The sequence below is a fragment of the Labeo rohita genome, unplaced genomic scaffold, assembly GCF_022985175.1.
Source record: "Labeo rohita strain BAU-BD-2019 unplaced genomic scaffold, IGBB_LRoh.1.0 scaffold_826, whole genome shotgun sequence".
Classification (NCBI taxonomy): domain Eukaryota; kingdom Metazoa; phylum Chordata; class Actinopteri; order Cypriniformes; family Cyprinidae; genus Labeo; species Labeo rohita.
In genome coordinates this window covers 1-21,907 of record NW_026129773.1, presented here as the reverse complement: position 1 = coordinate 21,907, position 21,907 = coordinate 1, and the positions used below count along the sequence as shown (strand labels likewise).

The window sequence follows — 21,907 nt, the reverse complement described above, 5'->3', positions numbered from 1 at the left end:
TTTATTTCTGTCAAAGGCAAGAACATTATTGTGCGTTGTCAATTAGAGGAGAAGAAATCTTTTTCAACCGTAAAAAACTCCATATCCAATTTAAAACCTCTGAGAGGGCAGCACGGCACATTAAAACTTATTGAAAACGCACCGGGTGTGGAGAGCAACGCATCAGCTTCTATTTGTCGTACTGCGCCGGTCTCTGTTGCGTCGTGTCCAGTGAGAGTGGTCTCTAATCCACTGGCACTGGACTTGACGCAACAGAGAGTACAAGACTTGCGCGGTACAAGACTTGATGGGCGGCTGCGGGTGCAGGTGCGGGTGCGGGCTGGGCAGGCAGAGACTCGTGTTTGTGCGGGATGCGATAGAATAAAATGATTTGCGGGACTCCCGCAAAATAGAAATATCTAAACATAAAATATCTAAAACAAATTAATTGCTATTCATGTATTGCACAAAAGCAACAAGAACAACTATATAAAACAAAAACGATTAACAGGCGTATGCATAGGCAGAGTTTCTATTTATGTGTTTGCAGCATTGAACAATGCTGATTTCTGAAATGCAGTGGACAATCAGAGAATCCACTCACCACTCGAAATGCCGTGCATTCTGCAACCACACACGCAGCAGCCTATTGCTTTTAGTTAAAATAACAGCAGTTTGTGAATGTTGATGCTTTAATAACAAATATTTTATCGGAGCATTTATGCTGGGATGGTAGGCAACACACAAGTTCACTATTTCACTTAAATTTCGTGGATGTACAGGAAAAAAAAGTAACATAACGAGTAATGTAACTAATTACTTTTGAAATAAAGTAATCAGAACAATAATTTGATTACTTTTTAAAGGAGTAATCACTGAGTGCTGATTTGACGGTGTAGTGGAAAACCATCAGCACTGAGAAAAATCGGCTGAACGTTCAATGCAAAAAAAGATGCTCAGTGCCAGGCACTCTCCTAGATGTTTTAAAAAACGTGGCATTTTTGAAGAACAGCCATTGAGAACAGCTCAAAAAAAAAAAAAAAAATGCATAGTATTTTTAAAACCATTCTATCTGTTCTGGTATTTATGTTACAAACATTGTCTGTATTTAGTATTCAAGAGGTGACTGACTCTGTCAACTGATTGAACTTCATATTTGACTATTGGTCTTCTTTGAGCATATTTGTCTCTCTGTGGGGTTTAACTCTAGTATGTTTTATTTATCATATGAAGTTGCTTGTATTACACTTTTGGGGTTGCATGTTTAGTGGGTATTAAATGTAAATAATGGGCAAAATAGAGTTACTTCAAATGAATACAAATACGCATCAAACTTGGCTTAACAGTGTGAATCAGTGGATATTTTTAAAGGGAAATTTATGGAGATAAAATAATGCCTTAAAGATTGGCATGTGAAGAGTACGTGTTGTGCAAGTGTACATAAGACTGTAAGCGTAAATTAAATTTGCATGCGCAAGAGAAGCTGTGTAAAAGTGTGAATCGCATTTCAAGCGTAAGAAAAAAAAGATTTGCAGCATTTTACTGTTACTCGTAAGTGTAATTCATGTACTGTGAAACTGCAGCTTCGATCTGCATTCTTCCGACTTCCATTTCTCCGCGCTTACACTTTTGGCACATTGTTTTTGCTAAAATACGGTCAAAAGCACTGCAAGCCTGTGAACAGTGATTTGCACACGAAAACAACAGTTTAAAGAACTGCAAAACAGATTGACTGCGTAGGACCAATCTGTATGTGTAAAAAACAAACTGTTGCAAATGTCTAAATGACTTGTTGTGTATGTAGGACACAAAGTTGCCGAAATGATCCGATTTGTACAGCTCCGTCTTTCTTTTTTCTGCGCTTACACTTTTGGCACGATTCTCTCACTCACTGAGTTTTCCAAGTGTGAGGGGGAGGGCGGGGCCACCACCTTTTTTTTAGCCAATCAAATGAGACTCTCGCAGACTCCATTTTACTCTTATCTGATTGGTTCAATAAACACATCACACGCCAATCATTTATCTTCATTTAGTTCTCACTGCCGCTGGCTTCCGGTGGAATGGTACTTTTAATGTACATTTACATTAAAATAAATAAATAAACAACAACTTAATTAAAACATGATACTTTATAAGTTGTGTACCATTAGGCTACACTCTCATGTGTTCATCCTGAATTGTTAGCTGGTGTTAACATTATTGGATTGGTTTGGCTTAACATTGAAATGCACATATAATATAATATAGCCTAATATATAGCTGATGTTAAAAATTACAAAATGATATGTGACAATGCTCAACAATAGTATCAGAGTGCTATACTTTTGATAAAACCTTTTTACTATAATAATAAAGCTACATAAATCTGAATTTGACGATTTTCCAGACCATGTCTCTGTTTATTGTATTTAACACTCAATTGTATACTTTGAAATTTTTGAAGATTTTGAAAAAATGTTGTAAAATCCCCTTAAATTATAACATGTTAAAGTGAAAAAAATAAATACATATTATATTCACTATACTGAACCAAATTTTAGTTAAAAAATTTGAGTCATCCCTGATCAGTAGACAAGTGAAATTAAGCATGTTATTATAAATTAAAAATGATGCTGCTAGTGCAGATACTAGGCCATGTTTAACAGTAGCACCGCCAGGGGTCGCTGTACACCTAAAAACCTCCAGCGGGTAAATTCTACTCAAGCACGACTACCGTTTCTATACGCCTAAAGAACATTTTATTTCAGTGTATTATGCCACTGTTTTCATAAGGAAACTAAATATGAGATCACAGTCAGATGAGCCGTCAGATGCTGACTCAGACTAATGGCATTTAGTGCTTCTATGCTCTTCAGCATCCATAAATTGCTTTCTTTTACTAATTTTGACTTTATTTTTGAATCTCAACTGCTAATTCAGTAAAACGTGCTGCCTAGCAATGTAGTTACAATTAAAACATAAGTAGCAAGATAATGACAGCACGAAAATATAGGCATAATATAAATGCCACGTTTTATCTAATCGATCTTTTTTATCTAAAGAATTTTTAGAGGATTGTAAATTACACCATTTTACTAAAAGTCAGTGACTGGGAGACTTGAATGTTTTATTAAAAATCTGTTATGTAGGCTACATTTAAAAAACAGCCACGGGTAATACATACCTCGTGGCAGTTTTAGTATTAAGTATCATCAAAATTACAATATTACAGTAAACTATCATATATTGCCTGTGTTTTGGCGTGTGATGTGTTTATTGAACCAATCAGATAAGAGTAAATGGAGTCTGCGAGAGTCTCATTTGATTGGCTAAAAAAAAGGTGGTGGCCCCGCCCTCCCCCTCACGCTTGCAAAACTCAGTGAGTGAGAGAATCGTGCCAAAAGTGTAAGCGCAGATAAAAGAAAGACGGAGCTGTACAAATCGGATTATTTCGGCAACTTTGTGCCCTACATACACAAGAAGTCATTTAGACATTTGCAACAGTTTGTTTTTTACACATACAGATTGGTCCTACGCAGTCAATCTGTTTTGCAGATCTTTAAACTGTTGTTTTCGTGTGCAGATCACTGTTCACAGGCTTGCAGTGCTTTTGACCATATTTAAACAAAAAGAACGTGCCAAAAGTTTAAGCGCAGAGAAATGGAAGTCGGAAGAATGCAGATTGTATTTATTTAGCTAAAGCATGAAGCTGCAGTTTCACAATACATGAATTACACTTATGAATAACAGTAAAATACTGCAAATCTTTTTTTTCTTACGCTTGAAACGCGATTTACACTTTTACAAAGCTTCTCTTGCGCATGCAAATTTAATTTACGCTTACAGTCTTATGTACACCTGCACAACACGTACTCTTGCAAATCTTTATGCCATTATTTTATCTCCATAGAAATTTAAAAGATCTTTGTCTCTTTCTGAGTCTTGTTCACTGTACACAGTTCATTGTTCAGTATATTCAGTGCTATAGAAATTACATGGTATTTTTGCTTTAGTATTTACTCATCTGATCAATGGGATCAACATACAGTAGTTTGTTTCCTCATGAGATTTAATATGGTCACACTATAACACAGTTTTATAGCCAGTTGTGTTTTTCGGTGAAGTGGAAATTGTGCAGAATGAGACGGCAGTACTTTACTTGACTGGTAGTTTACCTTTTATTCCTTAATAGCAGCCTGATGATTTAGTGAATTAGTTTGAGCTAAACTGAACTAAACAAAGTCCCATTTGGCACACAAAATCTCTTTAAATGAGACTGAAGAAGTATCCTCTCTCTCTCTTTCTCTCTCTCTCTCTCTCTCGCTCTCTCTATATATATATATATATACAGGGGTTGGACAATAAAACTGGAACACCTGTTTTTTTAAAAACAATTAGTACGTTGTTGAGCCTTTTTGTGCCCAATGCAGCATCATTTCATCCTGGGAATGACAAATATAAGTCCTGCACAGTAGCCAGAAGGATTTTAAGCTATTCTCCTCTTGCAAAAAAAAAAAAAAAGTGGCCAGGTCACTACGTGATGCTGCCGTAGGAAAACTTTTCCTAACTCGCTCTTCCAAAACATCCCTCAATAATATTCAGATCTGGTGACTGTGCAGGCCATGGGAGATGTTCATCTTCACTTTCATGTTCATCAAACCACTCTGTCACCAGCCTTGTTGTGTGTATTGGTGCATTATCATCCTGATACAAGGCACTACTTTCAGGGTACAATGTTTGATCCATTGGGTGCACATAGTCAACCTTCACTCTCTGCTCTTACTGGTGCAGTGTGCAATCAGTGAAGATAGGCCACCAGGCTGTGCAAATATAGCCATGAAACCTCCAACACTATATTGGCCAGTGTTTCAGTTTCATTGTCCAACCCCTGTATATGTGTGTATGTATGTATCTTTTATATTTTTTTTCTTTCTTTCTCTGTTCTCTGTGTCAGCAGTGTAAGATCAGGAACACGTGTGTCCAGCTGTGTGTCTGTGAAGAGTGACCATTCAAAAGGTGGTGAGCCACCGGAATTCAGTGAGAAAAAAACATCATCTACCAAAAGGTATTACATTATAGCATTATGTTAGCCAATTTTGCCATTCTGGTTTTTATGATAGATGTTGACTGAATTAAAAAAAAAAAAAATCACTGAACACAATGTCTGGTAACCTTTACTGAACTCTGGTCTGGAGCTTTTTTTCCAATAATACAATTGTACAGGCTGTGTTTAAAAGGCATAAATTCACCATGTAAAATACAATAGATCATTCAACCAAACATGTATAAGTATAGCAGAACAAATGCATTAATATAATCAGTGTTGGGAGTAATGCATTACAAAAGTAATAATATTACAGTAGTATATTACTTTTTGCTGTAACGAAGTAATATAACGCATTACTAATCAAATTTGGGTAATAATATTACTCGATACAATCTCAGTAATGTAAGTTACAACAACATATTTTAACTCAAAATTAAGTGGTGAATTTACCAACACCGCAAAACAGCACCAGAGAAAAACATCTGCGTGTAAAATAGTTTGTTTATTTCCTGTTGCTGGAATTCGATGGTTAAGATGACTGCCGAGACAGATTCTACCTGTGTGTAATCAGGTGTAATCTGTGTGACACCAAACTCTCAACAAGGAGAAATAGCATGAATAACTCCTGGAAACAGCTGGACTGGTGCCACTAACACCAAGCTAACAGAGAGCGAGAGCTGCGGGGTCAGAGAAGAGAAAGAATGCGGCGGACGAGCGTAGACAAGCAACAAAAAATAAGTTAAACTAAAAATAACAAAATCTGTTTTTATCAGATCATAGTCTATATATAAAATGAATAAAATTAAAATATATATTTAATTTAAAAAGTCTAATTAACAGATTAACAAAATGAAAGGAAAAGACTGAGTAACATATGTTGCTGAGTTTGGTTCATGCTTGTGTGGCGTGGCGCTCGTCGAAAGTTCACGGGGGAAAAAAATCAAGAAGACAGAAATGAAAGTAAACACATTGCAGTTTCGAATTGTCTGTCTGACCAAAAATGACTGAGTATTTTTTTGTTGTTGTTTGTTTCCGCTGTTTGATCATGCCGGCACCTCATGCACACACATTGCAAACATTGCAGCCTGTTCATTATCACAATAAAATACAGTCAACCAAACATATACACTGATTAATTAAAATAGTGCGTACTGCGTAGAACAATCCGTGCCGTTCACCTGAGGTCGGGCCAAACACATATTTATTCATGTGAGTTTTTATGCATGTTAAATAAAAAGCCTAGTTTACTAATAAATAATAGTTTAACATTAAATACATCGCGAATATGGACACATTTAATTGGATCCATGCCGAATGAGAGAGGTAGGCTGCGTGAGAACAACGCCTTTGCTTTCAGTTTTGCTTTAAATTAGCCTAATTTGTATTTTGACTTGTTTAGCAACTTATATATTTAATTCTTGTTTTGTTCCGAAAACCGTTCAAAAATGTCTATAGGCTAAGTATTGTGTTTATTGTTTGTACATTATAAAATTTCGCTTTATTTACTGGCGTTATTTATAAATGTAATAATTTTGTGCTCATCTGTGCTTAACCTAAACTACAAGTAACGTTAATGTAGACCTACCTAAATATGATTTTATCATTTTATGCTATATAGACCTAGCTCATTACCCTCCACTGGATGTAAAATGAGCAGCAATAAACTACATTTTGGTATTTTATAATGCCTAATCACACACTCAAAAGTAGTGTAACGCATTACAGTTCAGAGACAGTAATATTGTAATGTAACTAATTACTTTTAAAAGACAGTAACTAGTAATACTGTATATAATGTATTATGTTTGGAAGTAACTTGCCCAACACTGAATATAATTGTATGTTAATTACAATTTACAACATTAAAAGTTCATGAATTGGGCTGACGTACCCCCTGTAATATTGTTTCTTTTTTTCTCTATTGTTTGTGTCTTTAGTGTAAGATCAGGAACACATGTGTTCAGCTCTGTGTCTGTGAAGAGTGACCATTCAAAAGGTGGTGAGCCACCGGAATTCAGTGAGAAAAAAACATCTACCAAAAGGTATTACATTATAGCATTATGTTAGCTAATTTTGCCATTGTGGTTTTTGTGATAGATCTTGACTGAATTAAAAAAAAAAATCACTGAACACAATGTCTGGTAACCTTTACTGAACTCTGGTCTGGAGCTTTTTTCCATTAATGCAATTATAAAGGCAGTGATTAAAAGGCATAAATTCACCATGGAAAATACAATAGATCATTCAACCAAACATGTATAAGTATAGTAGAACAAATGCATTAATATAATTGTATATTAATTACAATTTACAACATTAAAACTTCATATATTGGACTGACATACCCCCTGTAATATTGTTTCTTTTTTCCTCTGTTGTTTGCGTCTTTAGTGTAAGATCAGGAACACATGTGTCCAGCTGTGTGTCTGTGAAGAGTGACCATTCAAAAGGTGGTGAGCCACCGGAATTCAGTGAGAAAAAAACATCATCTACCAAAAGGTACTTCGTAAGTTTTGTATTGTTGGTTGAAAAAATACATATAATATGCACACACAAAAAACTTTTTACAGGTGCTTGATCAAATGAATCACTTCACTATAAGTAAACAAGAGTCCACTTGTATCAATATATGATTCAGTATATTCAATAAATTGATCTTTGGGAGCAGCGTGGCAGTGTGCAGATTCTTATTGTTGGTTGTACATAGACTGCTGAATATTTAAATCAATATTTATCATGAAGCTATACTGTACAATTATTTATCAGAGTTTTTATTAAGATACTAAGAACATCAGCAAAGAAGATTAGAGACAGAGAAGATTATAATGATTTGATGTGAACTGTGATATTTTGCAATCTCCATTCATATTGGTGCACTAACAACTGCTCCACAGTGTAATATTATATTATTATATTATAAAATGTTACAATAAGAGACCTAATATTTACCTACATTTATACTTAAATAGGTCATATACTTTGACAGTGTGAACTTAAGCAGCGATTGCTTTCTATTTTTCTTTGTTTAAAAACTACAGTTATATAAATAAATTAATTAATCAATTTAAAAAATACAAATATTTTCCTTGAAAATGCAGTATTTTATTTTATTCACTAGTAGGCTTCAGTATGAGACATTAGATTTAGATGTCCAGGCTGACAGGAGCCACATGAATTCCAAAGACAATCTCCTGTGGATCTTCAAGGTAGGAAAACATTTTCAATGTTTATATTTATAATAAACAAATAATAAACAAATAGGTTTATCTTGAGCATTTATGTTTCCTTTTAAGAACCCGTAAAAATGTGTGTGTGTACATATATATATATATATATATTTATTTATTTATTTATTTATTTATTTATTTATTTTGTTTTGTTTTTAGGATCTTGAAAGCAAAATAATCACATTTCTGAAGAAGGAACTGGAAAGGTTTAAGAAAATATTACAAAAAGAAGACTTACAATACTTTGTGAAGGACTTTAATGAAAATAGATGCAGTATTAAAGAAGCAGCTCTTAATCTCACACTCTACTTCCTGAGAGAGATGAAGCAAGATGAAGCTGCTAATACTCTAGAAGGTAAGAGACTCATTAGCATCTGTCATATTTTCACTTATAAATGTAGCAGAGAAAACTAATACTAAAACTAAAAAAGTCTGTTTTTTCTGTCTCTGTATTCAGATGAGCTGATCTTTGTTCATCAGCTAAAATGTAGCCTAAAGAAAAAGTATCAACGTGTGTTTGAAGGAATTGCAAAGCAAGGTGACTCCACACTTCTGAATAACATCTACACAGATCTCTATATCACTCAGGGTTGTAGTGAACAGGTCAATACTGAACATGAGGTAAGACAGATTGAAGTTACTTCCAGACATTCTGAATCACAAGATGAACAAATTGAGTGCACAAACATGTTTGAAGCACCTGAAAAAGACAAGCAGATCAGAACTGTACTGACAAAAGGAGTTGCAGGCATCGGAAAATCAGTCTCTGTGCAAAAGTTTGTTTTAGATTGGGCTGAAGGAAAAGAAAATCAAGATATCCACTTCATATTTCCTCTTCCTTTCCGGGAGATGAACTTAAAGGAAAAAGAAAAACAAAGTTTGTTGGACCTTATAACTCAGTTTTTCCCAGAGATAAAAGGACTGAACATTGCAAGAAGGGACCAGAAAGTCCTGTTCATTCTTGATGGATTGGATGAATTTCGTCTTCCTCTGAAGTTTGATGTTAATGAGACATGGTCTGATGTATCATCACCAGCCTCTCTGGATGTTCTCCTGACAAACCTCATCAAGGGAAATCTGCTTCCTTCTGCTCTCATCTGGATCACCACCAGACCAGCAGCTGCCAGTAAGATTCCTCCTGACTGTATCGACCGGCTGACAGAGGTACGAGGTTTCAATGATGCACAGAAGGAGGAATATTTTAAAAAAAGATTTGAAGATCAGAATCAGGCCAAAGAAATCATTGATCATGTTAAACAATCAAAGAGTCTCTTTATCATGTGCCACATTCCAGTTGTCTGCTGGATTTCAGCTACTGTTCTCCGGAATATTTTGGTGGAAAAAAGAAATAATGATCTGAAAAACAACCAGGCTGATGACGCCCCGAAAACACTGCAGGAATTGACTACTGAAGACACTCCCAAGAGTCTTACGCAAATGTACACACACTTTCTCCGCTTTCAGATCCAGCAGAGCAGACGAAAATATGATGGAGAATATACACCAGATGTTTCTTGGGATAAAGATGCCATCCTTTCACTGGGGAAACTGGCATTTCAACAGCTGGAAAGAAACAACCTGATCTTCTATGACAAAGATCTGGAAGCCTGTGGTATTGACGTCTATAAGGCATCAGTGTATTCAGGCATGTGTACCCAGATCTTTAAGGAGGAAACAGGGATCATTCTTGGTACCATGTACTGCTTTGTTCACTTGAGTATTCAAGAGTTTATTGCAGCCCTTTATGCACATCTCCTTCTAGACATCAACAAGAAAAGTGTGTTTCTTCATGACCCAACTGTGTCTGATTTTCTCAAGACTGCAGTGGACAATGCACTTAAGAATGTCAATGGACACCTGGACCCTTTCCTTCACTTCCTTTTTGTTCTGTTACTCCAGCCCAAATCCAAAAAAAACATGACTGATTTGCTCAAGACTGCAGTGGATAAGGCACTCGAAAGTGACAATGGACACCTGGACCTTTTCCTTCGCTTCCTTCTCGGTCTGTCACTCCAGTCCAATCGGCGACTCTTACGAGGTCTGCTGACACAGCAAGACAGCAATGACCAGAGCAAAACTGAAATAGTTCAGTACATCAAGCAGAAATTGGAAGCTAATCTGTCTACAGAGAGATCAATCAATCTGTTCTACTGTCTGAATGAACTGAATGATCAAACTCTGGTGAAAGAGATTCAGACTCACCTCAGCAAAGGGAATCTCTCATCTTCTGACCTTTCACCTGCCCAGTGGTCTGCTTTGACCTTTGTTTTGTTGACGTCAGAAGAGGAACTGGAAGAGTTTGAGCTTCAGAAATTTAAGAAATCAGACGAGTGTCTTATTAGATTGTTATCAGTCATCAAAACCTCAAAAAGAGCTATGTAAGTAATTTAATGAAATTTATTTAGCAGCTTTTTAGATAACAGCAGCAGAAGAACAATATAACATTTTTATAAAATACTTTATTCCATAGTCTAATGTGATATTTTTTTTTTCTTGTAGGCTGAATGATTGTGACTTAACAGAGAGAAGCTGTTCAGCTCTGGCTACAGTTCTTGGATCAGATACCAATCTGAAAGAACTGAACATGAACAATAATAATTTGCAGAATTCAGGTGTGAAGCTGCTCTGCACTGCACTGGAGAATGTAAAGTGTGAACTGGAGATACTGAGGTACGTTGTGTGATAACAGACAACAACTGATCTCAACCAAACTTAAAGATTGTGATTTTGTTTTATAGATTTCTTTTTACAAAATGCTCATTACATGGTTAAATAATGAATTTCAGAGAGTTTACTATCACTTTTGTTAAAAAATATGGGCATTATGCAAAATGATTAATTTAAAACTGCTAAATACATAGACTATTTGACTGATCAAATAGGTGAGTTATATATATATATAATTAGATGTGGTAGTCCCTATAGATAGAGACATTCTACTTCTTACAACTTTTATATTGTGCTTTTGTTTTTTCTATATTTATATATATTTAGGCAATCATTAGTTGCAGCTCTAGGTTTCAGTCAGAATTCAGATCCATGTATTAATAGTGAGCTGGTTAATCTGCTGAAGACATAACTGTTGAATCTGTTGAAGACATAACTGTTTCAGATTAGTGAAATTTGTTTTCTGGCATAAACCATATGTTCCAGGCCCTTCCACACAGCAACAACAAAGCTCCCAAAAATATATATTTTACAGTCATACTTATGCAGATTGATCATAAACACAGTTAAAAGGCTTCCTTCTAATGGCCATCCTTCACAAAACTTAACATCATGCACAGATTTATCATAGACAGAATGCAAAATGTTTCAATACAAGCATTTCAGTCAAATGTAATTTATGCAATAATCAAGCTGCATGAGGCAGATTTGACTAATATCACGGGTCAAGAGTAAGAAAAAATGACTGACAGACCATGGTGGAGCATTTGCTGCTCAGCAGATGTCTGATTTTGTAAGATGTGCCCTGCTCCCTTTACACAGAGTGTGTGTGATGGTGAAAACAAAAGTGAAAGTGAACAGCAAGCGCTCATTTAAATAATGGCTCCCTGATGCACAAAAATTATATGCAGTATTACAATGTTAGCATGAACAGGCGGTAATAGTCAGACATTCAGTGGGAGTAGGAATAAGAAAACTCCTGTGCAGGGCTTTAACCCTCTGGGGTCTGAGGTGATTTTGGGGCCCTTTAGATGTTTTGACATGCCCTGACATTTGTGCTTATTTCAGCTACTTATAACATACTACTGGCCAGCATATAATTTTTTTGTATTCAGCACAAACGGTGCTACAATAATATGTGAGCAAGATGGATGTACATGTTTGCATTTTTTAGAAAAAAAAGATTATGCGTGGTTACTAAGTTTTGGGAAAATAAATGTAGCTGAAATAAGGCCATAAAACTCATACTTGTAGGCTAGAATATTTACTTCAAAATGATGTGAAAATGATCGTGCTTACTCTTACAGAAAACAATATATTGATATAAATTTTCTAAGACGTGTTTTGTGATAGAAAGCCAGATGCGAGGGAGGGATAATGGCCATGAATGTGTGAATCAGGTGTGAATCAACTCTATTTTTGTACTATGTAAAAAGGACATTTTATATCTGAGAAACAAATTATGGTTTAGCACCTTATAAAACTCTATTTGGGAACAGAGTATTAATAATAAACATGATCTAGACATACTTGTAGTATTCAACATGTTACAGTGTACACTAATATTACTTTTATATCATAATTTGTTTTAAATTATTTAGAACATGAAAACTTCATCGCGTCGTGAGAAATTTAGATACAATGAACTACATATCATTTTCGAAATGTTTCACTCGATTTCAAACTTTTTAGCCAGGAATCATGGTTTAGGTAAAACCAAGCTAGTAAATGTGTTTAAGCTTATGTCAAAATAACACGTTAACTAATGCAAAAAAGCAACATCACTTACTCATCAGACTGATCTTTTCCTCTGGATCAGACGTGCGTCACGTTGTGTTCTTCATCTGAGGTGAATTCTGTGTTATTCCTCTCAGCACGTGGGCGCTAACACGCGGCGCCTCGCACTTGGCTATTTATCATATCAAAAGAAAAAGCAGCTCGTAGGCGTGATCGCATTAAAAATAAATAGCTCTTAGGCAAAAACTAGGCATCACGTTGGTTTCATATGGATTACTTTAGCACAGAATATTTGTTTTTGATAAAACTCAATTTATTTAAAAGTAGAGATGTCAAGCTTTCTATAGATATATCTCTCCTGTCGGTGTGCTGAGTATTCACTGAGTTTAGGTTCATTTTATTGACGCATTTCTAAAAGCTGTTCGCGGAGACAGTGAAGACTGAGAAAGCACCCTGTTTATTTTCTTTAATTTAAAGAAGCACACAGTTTAGTTTTTATTGTGAGTGTGCACAAATAAAAGTATACACTTAATGGTTTCTAATGATGTATAACACTTATTTGTGTGACCAAAATCGAAATCGAGTAATTTTTTGTGTTTTTCGCACTGATCTTAAAAAAAGTGAGCTGATCACGCCGGCATGACCGTCAACCCCAGGGAGTTAATACAAAAACGCATACAGTGAATGGCGACTGTAGAAAGCAAAAGCCGAATCCCAGACTTTTTGGGCAATTAAGAAATTTTTTTAGGCCCAAAAAGTGAACCTTTTCCTGGGAAAAGAGGACGTATGTTCACCCTATTTTAACTCCCTGGGGTCAGCGATCACGCCGGCATGATCAGCTCACGTTTTTTAAGATCAGTGCGAAAGACACTAAAAATACTCTGTCGATTTTGGTCACACAAGTAAGTGTTATACATCATTAGAAACTGTGTTTCACATCAAAAGTGTTCATCATTAGAAACACGTCTTAGAAAATTTACATCAATATATTGCTTTCTGTGAAAGAGTAAGCACGATCATTTTCACATCATTTTGAAGTAAATATTCTAGCCTACAAGAGTGATTACTCAAAAGCCTTGTTCTTGACTATTTAGTATGAGTTTTATGGCCTTATTTCAGCTACATTTATTTTCCCAAAACTTACTAACCACGCATAATCTTTTTTTTTTTTCTAAAAAATGCAAACATGTACATCCATCCTGCTCACATATTATTGTAGCACCGTTTGTGCTGAATACAAAAAAAATTATATGTTGGCCGGTAGTATAAGTAGCTGAAATAAGCACAAATGTCAGGGCATGTCAAAACATCTAAAGGGCCCCAAAATCACCTCAGGCCCCAGAGGGTTAAGACTGCTGGAGATTCTTAGGAGAGTTGACATTTAAAGGTCTGAGGCTTTTGTTTGCCTTTATTTGGCCTTCCCTTTGCAATGTATTATATAACTTTAGATATTAATATTGTTAAATTCTACAAGAGCTAAATAATTTTACATTTTCATTCTTGCTCTAGACTTTCAGACTGCAGTATCACTGAAGAAGGTTATAAAGCTCTGGCTACAGCTCTGAAATCAAACCCTTCACATCTGATAGAGCTGGATCTAACAGGAAATGATCCTGGACAATCAGGAGTGAAGGAGCTCAATGATTTACTACAGGATCCAAACTGTCAACTGAAGACACTGAGGTAAGATGTGAACTAAACTAAACAAATTGAATGCAGGTGAATTATTTATAGAAATATTTCACTAATACAAACCTGGCGCAAAGTCAAGAAAAACTATTTTACACTTCTGTCCCTCAAATCTGGATGCTATTTTTCATCAAGTATATTTGGGAATTAAATTATATCCTGCTTCATCATCTCATCTGCAGGTTTTTGGGTCCTGCTGCAGATGAAGCCTGTCAGTTTGTGACTAAAGTTGTGGGTAAAAACCCACTACTCCTAAAAGAGCTAAATCTGAGTGAACATGAACTAGGAGACACACAAGTGAATCAAATCGCTGCTCTACTGCAGGATAAACACTGTCAACTCAATACACTGATGTGAGTATTTTTAATGTTTTTTTTGTTTGTTTTTGTTTTTGTTTCTTTTGGACAAGAAATCCATGTTAAATAAATCAAGTGTGTTTGTAAAATTTCACTTTCATGTTCATCATCTTAGGCTGCGTGATTGTGGCCTAACAGAGGAAAGCTGTGTAGTTCTCGCTACAGTCCTGATATCAAACCCCATTCTTAAAGAGCTTGACATGAGTAACAATAATATACAGAATTCAGGAGTCAAGAAACTCCAGAACGGATTGGAAAGTGCAAACTGCAAACTGGAGAAACTCAGGTGAGTTAAATGAATGGCTATTTAAATTTAATAACTTTTTGGGTTTTTTTGTTCAAAGTTAACACTTTCAAGAAAACGGAGGCCCTTGCATAGTCACCTGTGTTTTTATGTTGTATGGCAACAGCTTGCAATACACAACATTTATGATAATCATTTATTTATTTATTTTTCCATTAACCTCTTCACATGTAAATGTAAAATATTCTATCTGACCCCTAGTGTTTTTTTTTTTCTTTTTTCTTTTTTTCTTTTTTTTTTTTTTTTTTTTTGTTAAGGTGACCATTATTTTATGAAGTATCACCTTATTTCCATGGTGACATGTAATCGCCATGTCATCAAATATTTGATATTTTTATTCTTAATGATCTTGTTAGTTGACCTCCATGTTAGTTTGTCCCACAGTTCACAGAATTGTATCTTTCAGATTTACAACACGTACTTTCATCCAGTTCTCCCAAATTGCATGAAAGTAAGTGGCTGGTAAGCTGGAAGAATAATAGAGTGAACTTTATAATTTTTTACACAATGAGTATCTGTATCTGATCTGTTATTGCCATTGGGTGTATTTTACAAACTATAATAATTGCATTGTTTTGCTTGTACATTTGTATTTAAAAACCAACAAACATCATGTGGTTGAAAACACTGCAGAGTTGTGATTATATGACAAGGGCTGAGTGTGTCCATCTCTGGCTCAGCGCCAGCCATAGCAGGAAAGCCCAATGGATTCTGGCAGCTATGTGACATTACTACGTTCTAAAACCCCATATGTGGGACCGTATTGCCAAGGGCACACAAATATCGATCCCACATATGGGATTGTACCACTCAAGCAGTTAATATGGTAAAAGTAATTGAAATTACAACAAAAGTCAGGGCATCACCAGGTAAAATGACTGTAGTAAAATGACAGACATGCTTCTATCAGATGATGAATTACGTATTTCTTAGTAATAATAGATTTTTTTAAGTTAGTATTGATGCAGAAAATGTATTTGTATTAAAGAAATGCATTTGATTTCATTTTTTTTTTCTGTAGACTTTCAAACTGCAGTATCACAGAAGAAGGTTATAAAGCTCTGGCTTCAGCTCTGAGATCAAACCCTTCACACCTGATAGAGCTGGATCTCACAGGAAATGATCCTGGACAATCAGGAGTGAAGGAGCTCAATGATTTACTACAGGATCCAAACTGTCAACTGAAGACACTGAGGTGAGACGTGATGAAATAATACAAAAGAAATGTTGTTAATAGAAATGTTTTTTTTTTTTGGTTTGTTTGTTTTTTCAGTAATACAGTTTGTTGCAGCAAAGCAAATTCAAGATAATTAATTTCTCATTGTTTCCCATCAGAACCAGATGCTAGTTTAGATTAAATTGAATCCTGCTTCATCTTCTCTTCTGTAGGTTTTTGAGTCCTGCTGCAGATGAAGCCTGTCAGTATGTGACTGAAGTTGTGGGTAAAAACCTGTTACTTCTGAGAGAACTGAATCTGGGTGAATGTGAACTAGGGCATTCAGGATTTAAGAAACTTGCTGCTGTACTGCAGGATAAACACTGCAAACTCAACACGCTGATGTAAGTTTTATAATTATAATTATTATGACAACTTTCAATACTTATGAATTTGCTGCTGAAAGCATTTATGTATCATTTACCAGAGAGTGTTGAACTCTATACTTAATTAAAATTGTAACTGTGTTTTCTCCTAACGCAGTCTGAATAACAGAAATATCACAGCAGAAGATTGTTGTGTTCTGACTGAAGCTTTAAATTCAAACCCTTCAAACCTGATAGAGCTTGATCTGAGTGGAAATAAACTAGGAGACTCAGGAAATGAGAAGATCTGTCATCTGTTGGAAAATACACATTGCAAATTGGAAAAACTGAAGTGCGTATTTTCATTAATGTATTTTCTTTCAACATGTGAATTAGATTTATTATTGTCATTTGATTAACTGAAAACAAGAAAATGGGAGGCTTTCATTTCAGTTAATTTATTCACCTTAGTTTCACTTTGACTATATTCTGCCTAACATCTCCTTTTGGGTTTGAGGGTAAATGAATAACAGCTTCTTTAATATACAGTCTTTCAGACTGCAGTATCACTGAAGAAGGTTATAAAGCTCTGGCTTCAGCTCTGAGATCAAACCCTTCACACCTGATAGAGCTGGATCTCACAGGAAATGATCCTGGACAAACAGGAGTGAAGGAGCTCAGTGATTTACTACAGGATGAAAGTTGTAAATTGACAACCATCAGGTGAGTAAAATCTTCAAATATATATATTTTTTAAATTGTACACTTCAAAAAAGGGCATAGAATTAGGTAGGGCCACTAAGGAATTGTTCCTACCAATATCCAGCAATTTCGATTAAACAATTAAATATATGTATATGTTTTTGTGATTTTGGACACATCTGAAATATGTAATACCATTGATATTACTTAAAAAGTTACCTAAAAATTAGATAGGTTGGAAAAAGGTAGTTATATGAACGAGAAGTTAATATAAAAGTTCACTTTAGGAATTAACAAAGTTGCGTCAATAAATTTGAAGTGCAGTGTTCGACAAAACAGCAAACAGAAAAAGAAATTGTGATCTTTTCTGATATTAGCTCTCTATAAAAAGCTTACTGACAGAAAAGACATGATGAAAGGTGCACAACACACAATCTTCTAGCCTAGGATGTCATTATGTACATGCATTAACAATAATTTAAGGGTAAATATAGTTTGATTTTATGGAAAATCTAATTAATGGGGGTTCTGGTGCCCCCACCAATGTCAAAAGCAAGCCTTGATTTCAGATATCTTTTCCTGCAACCATGCTGCAAGATAACAAATAATCAGTTGACGAGCCTTGTCCTGTTTTGATCCATTGTTTAATTAATCACGTCACATGCAAAATGGAAGGTTAATATTGCCAGAACATATATTTCAAGATGAACACTTACTGCCTTGAATCAGCATAGATTTGCTTCATCATCTACATATAATATTTTACAAAAATGATGTTAAAATTTATCAAATATGATACAATTATTATTGTATTGCTTTGCATAATATGTTCTGCCTTGTTATCTGGCAATCATACACAAAAGCTTGCATAGTAGAGGCGTGTGAAGCAGTCTGCAATAACATTCTCTCTCCTTTTCTCTGATGAAAATAAAGAGAGGTTTTTGGTAAAGTTTTTTTTTTTTAATACATTTTAGTCTCGTCCTATTTCATCAATGAAATTGCATGTTGATAACTTAGTTTTTGTTTATTGGCCTTATTATCGTCTCATCTTTTAGTCATGGGAAAAAAAGCTTGATAACGAACATTTTTCGTCATAGTTTTCACTGACAAAATCTGTTTACACTTGCTAATACCATGTTCTCTTTAAACAATTCAAACTGAAAAAAACATCTAAAATTGAATATAAACAGTTATTTAGGTTTCTGAAAATGACCTACTGCTTTCTGCAAACACAATAATCCTTTGAGAAATTTAATTTCGTTCGAATGCAAATGTCTGTCATTGCTGATATTGTATTATATTAACCCAATGCTTCTCCTCATGATATATGGCCTTTCTGAGCTACCATTTGGGCCCCAATCTTCCACACACTGCACCTTTCACTGTGGATTGTATCTATGCTTGTTTAACCCCACCCATAAGCATGATGGGAGCAGCGAGAAGTATAGAATTACAACAAGATTAAGGAATCTAACATTGTCTTCTACTTCCTGTAGGTTTCTGAAAAGTCTTGCTGCAGAGGAAGCATGTGATTATCTCACTAAAGTTCTGGGTACAAGTCCATTAATACTGACAGAACTGGATCTGAGTGAAGATAAATTAGGAGACCTGGATGGAGAGAAACTCTCTGCTCTTTTGATGGATTCTCATAGCATAGTGGAAAAAATGAAGTGAGTGAATATGATTTTACAGGCAAGATTGTTCATATTCATGCACAATGCTAATTCAAAGTTCAAAAAACTAAATATATGTAAAAAGTGTATAAAATGTAAAAATATATTTGAATTGAAATAAGAGATAAATGTAGAAATAGAATGATACAGTGATAAAGTCATATACAGTGATATAAAAGCGTCTATTTCTTGCTGTATGTATGAGATGCTAGTATTCTGATTTAGGTCTTACTTTGAGATGACTACTGCAATCCAATATCACACCGATATTCTTGACTTTCCCTTTATTTTTTGATCCCTAAAGTTCTGGGTTCACCCAAGTTTGTGGTTTACCTTGAGAATTTGATCTTTTTTGTCTAATACAATAATTTTTGTTTTCTTTGTTTATTTAAATGAAGAATTGGCATATCCAGCTGTACTTTCATCAATACACTGGCACAGAGAGTCAGTGGGACTGTAGTCAGTGGGTGATAGCTAATTTCTGTGATGAGAAATTAGATTTGTTTGTTTTTTTTCCCAATTTAAGCCATACACAAGTTGAACAGAAACAGTACAAGAGCTGAGCATTGTGGGATTTCCCTTTTCCATAGCTGTCCATTCAGACTTATGACCTCCAATGTTCACATAGTAACCCCTCTTATAAATTTAACCTGAAATCTTTAAGGGCAGTTGCTTAAAGCCCTGCATAGTTATGTTTTATAAGTTACATATACAGTGCCCTCCACAAATATTGGCACCCTTGGTGAATATGAGCAAAGGCAGCTCTGGAAATAAATCTGCACTGTTTATCCTTTTGATCTTTCATTAAAAAAAATCACAAAATTCTAATCTTTCATTGAAGTAAAAAGATAAAAAAGTGGGGGGAAAATCTCATTATAAAATAAATGTTTTTCTCTAGGTCACGTTGGCCACAATTATTGGCACCCAATTATTGCAAAGTCCTTTTCCCAAGATGACAGCTCTAAATTTTCCCCTATAATCCCTGGTGAGTTTGGAAAACACCTAACAAGAGATACCATTCCCTCATACAGAATCTCTCCAGATCCTCATTTTGTCTTCAGTGACACATTTTTATTTTGTTTTGGATCATTGTCCTGATGGAATATCTAGTGGCAGTCAGGTTAAGATTGTCTTTTATATCTCTTAGTATTTGATAGAATCCATAATGCCATGTATCTAAACAAGATGTCCAGGATCTCTGGCAAATAAATAGGCCCAGAACATTAAAGATCCAGCAGTTTATTTAAATGTGGGCACGGGGTACTTTTTATCCCTGTTTGCACCAAATCCATCTTGAGTGTTTGCTGCCAAAAAGCTTTTTTTTTTTAAAGTTTCATCTGACCATAGAAGCCAGTCTCATTTAAAGTTCTAGTTGTATCTGACAAATAAATATACTGGAGTTTGTTTTTGGATGAGCGAGCAGGATTTCTCTTGAAACCCTCCTAAACAACATGTGGTGATGTAGGGGTGATGTATTTGAAATTTTTTTTAAGGCTTTCTGGCTCAACTAATTCTTCAACTGTAGTTTTTAGAGAGTCTTTGGCTACTCAAAGTCTCCTCCTCATCATCCATTATGATGATATAGACACACGCCATCTTCTAGGCGAATTTGTAACATCTTTAGTTGATTGGAACTTCTTAATTATTGCCCTGATGGTGGAAATGGGGATTTTCAATGCTTTAGCTCTTTTCTTACAGCCACTTTCTATTTTGTGTAGCTCAGCAATCTTGTTCTGCACATCACAACTATATTCTTTGGTTTTACTCGTTGTGATGGACAATTAAAGGAATTTGGCCTTCGTGTTCCTCATATTTACTAGAGAAAAACAATGAGATATAATAGATATAATAATGAGATTTCCCCCCCATTTTCCGTTGTTTTATTTCATTGAAAGGTTAGAATTTTGTGAATTTTCTGAATGAAAGATCAAAAGGATAAACAATGCAGATTTATTTCCACAGCTGCCTTTTCTCATATTTACCAAGGGTGCCAATATTTGTGGAGGGCACTGTATAATATATAATCTATAATATAATGCACTGTAATTTCTTTATTCATTATAAATATATATACCTCCGGTTTCCCAGTCAAGGCTTAAGCCTAGTCCTAGACTAAAATGTAAGTCTAAGCTGTTTCAACTGAAAGAAATTTGCACTGACTGATCTTAAAAAATATCAGTGCCTTTGTTTTGTCTCAAAATGCACAACAGTAATATTTTCTCTAAGGCACCTTTATAAAAATGCTATATATAAAAAAAAATATATAAAAATCCTAATTGAACTATGGCCTAAACCTGGCTTAGGCTAAGCCCTCTCTATGAAACTGGGCCCTAATGTATTATAATATATAAAAATCTAATGATCTAATGTGTATTAAATATTGTATGTGCTACATAAGATAAAAATAATAATGCATTTTTGTGTGTTTAGGCTAAATAACTGTGAACTGACAGGGAAAAGCTGTTCAGTTCTAGCTACTGTTCTCTCCTCCAAAACCATCCTGAAAGAGATGAACCTGAACAACAGCCGTCTGCTGGACTCAGGAGTCAAAGAGATCTGTGAGGGACTGAAGAATCCTGTGTGTGAGCTGGAGAAACTGAAGTAAATACATTTTACCATCCACCATACTCAACACCACAGCATTCATTGACAAAATATGAAAATACCAATATTGATCAGTGCTGGTACATTGACATATTGAGCAGTTCTCATTTAGGAGACCAGGTTTGATTCTGTCCTGGGTAACCTCTCTTAAAAAAAAAAAAAAAAATATATATATATATATATATATATATATATATATATATATAGTATTTATTTTCTTTCAACTTCACTTCTATCATGTCATTATCCAAAAACATACAGTTACAGCCTTACAAAGGCAAACAATCTTACATCTGACATAATCTGACAAATGATAAATTAATGATTTCAGTGGTAATCCGCTGATTTCTCTGGTGTTACTTTACTCTCAATGCCTCTGCTTCCTACAATAATGCTATAGTTACATATCCATATTATTGATT

The 21,907-nt window shown here is 34.9% G+C and overlaps 1 protein-coding gene across 1 annotated transcript in view; it reads left to right on the top strand.

Annotated features, from left to right (window-relative positions):
- The window catches only part of LOC127162059 (NACHT, LRR and PYD domains-containing protein 3-like), a gene marked incomplete at its 3' end in the record, with an annotated part of 29,791 nt that extends 8,309 nt beyond the window's left edge, over window positions 1-21,482 (top strand). The window contains exons 3-18 of the mRNA XM_051104831.1: window positions 4,916-5,023; window positions 6,943-7,047; window positions 7,397-7,504; window positions 8,127-8,211; window positions 8,392-8,587; window positions 8,690-10,610; window positions 10,732-10,902; window positions 14,146-14,319; window positions 14,508-14,678; window positions 14,797-14,967; window positions 16,007-16,180; window positions 16,375-16,545; window positions 16,685-16,858; window positions 17,056-17,229; window positions 18,705-18,878; window positions 21,312-21,482. Coding sequence (XP_050960788.1) covers window positions 4,916-5,023; window positions 6,943-7,047; window positions 7,397-7,504; window positions 8,127-8,211; window positions 8,392-8,587; window positions 8,690-10,610; window positions 10,732-10,902; window positions 14,146-14,319; window positions 14,508-14,678; window positions 14,797-14,967; window positions 16,007-16,180; window positions 16,375-16,545; window positions 16,685-16,858; window positions 17,056-17,229; window positions 18,705-18,878; window positions 21,312-21,482 — 4,248 coding nt within the window. The remainder of the gene's footprint in view (window positions 1-4,915; window positions 5,024-6,942; window positions 7,048-7,396; window positions 7,505-8,126; window positions 8,212-8,391; window positions 8,588-8,689; window positions 10,611-10,731; window positions 10,903-14,145; window positions 14,320-14,507; window positions 14,679-14,796; window positions 14,968-16,006; window positions 16,181-16,374; window positions 16,546-16,684; window positions 16,859-17,055; window positions 17,230-18,704; window positions 18,879-21,311) is intronic.
- Window positions 21,483-21,907: the final 425 nt, after the last annotated feature.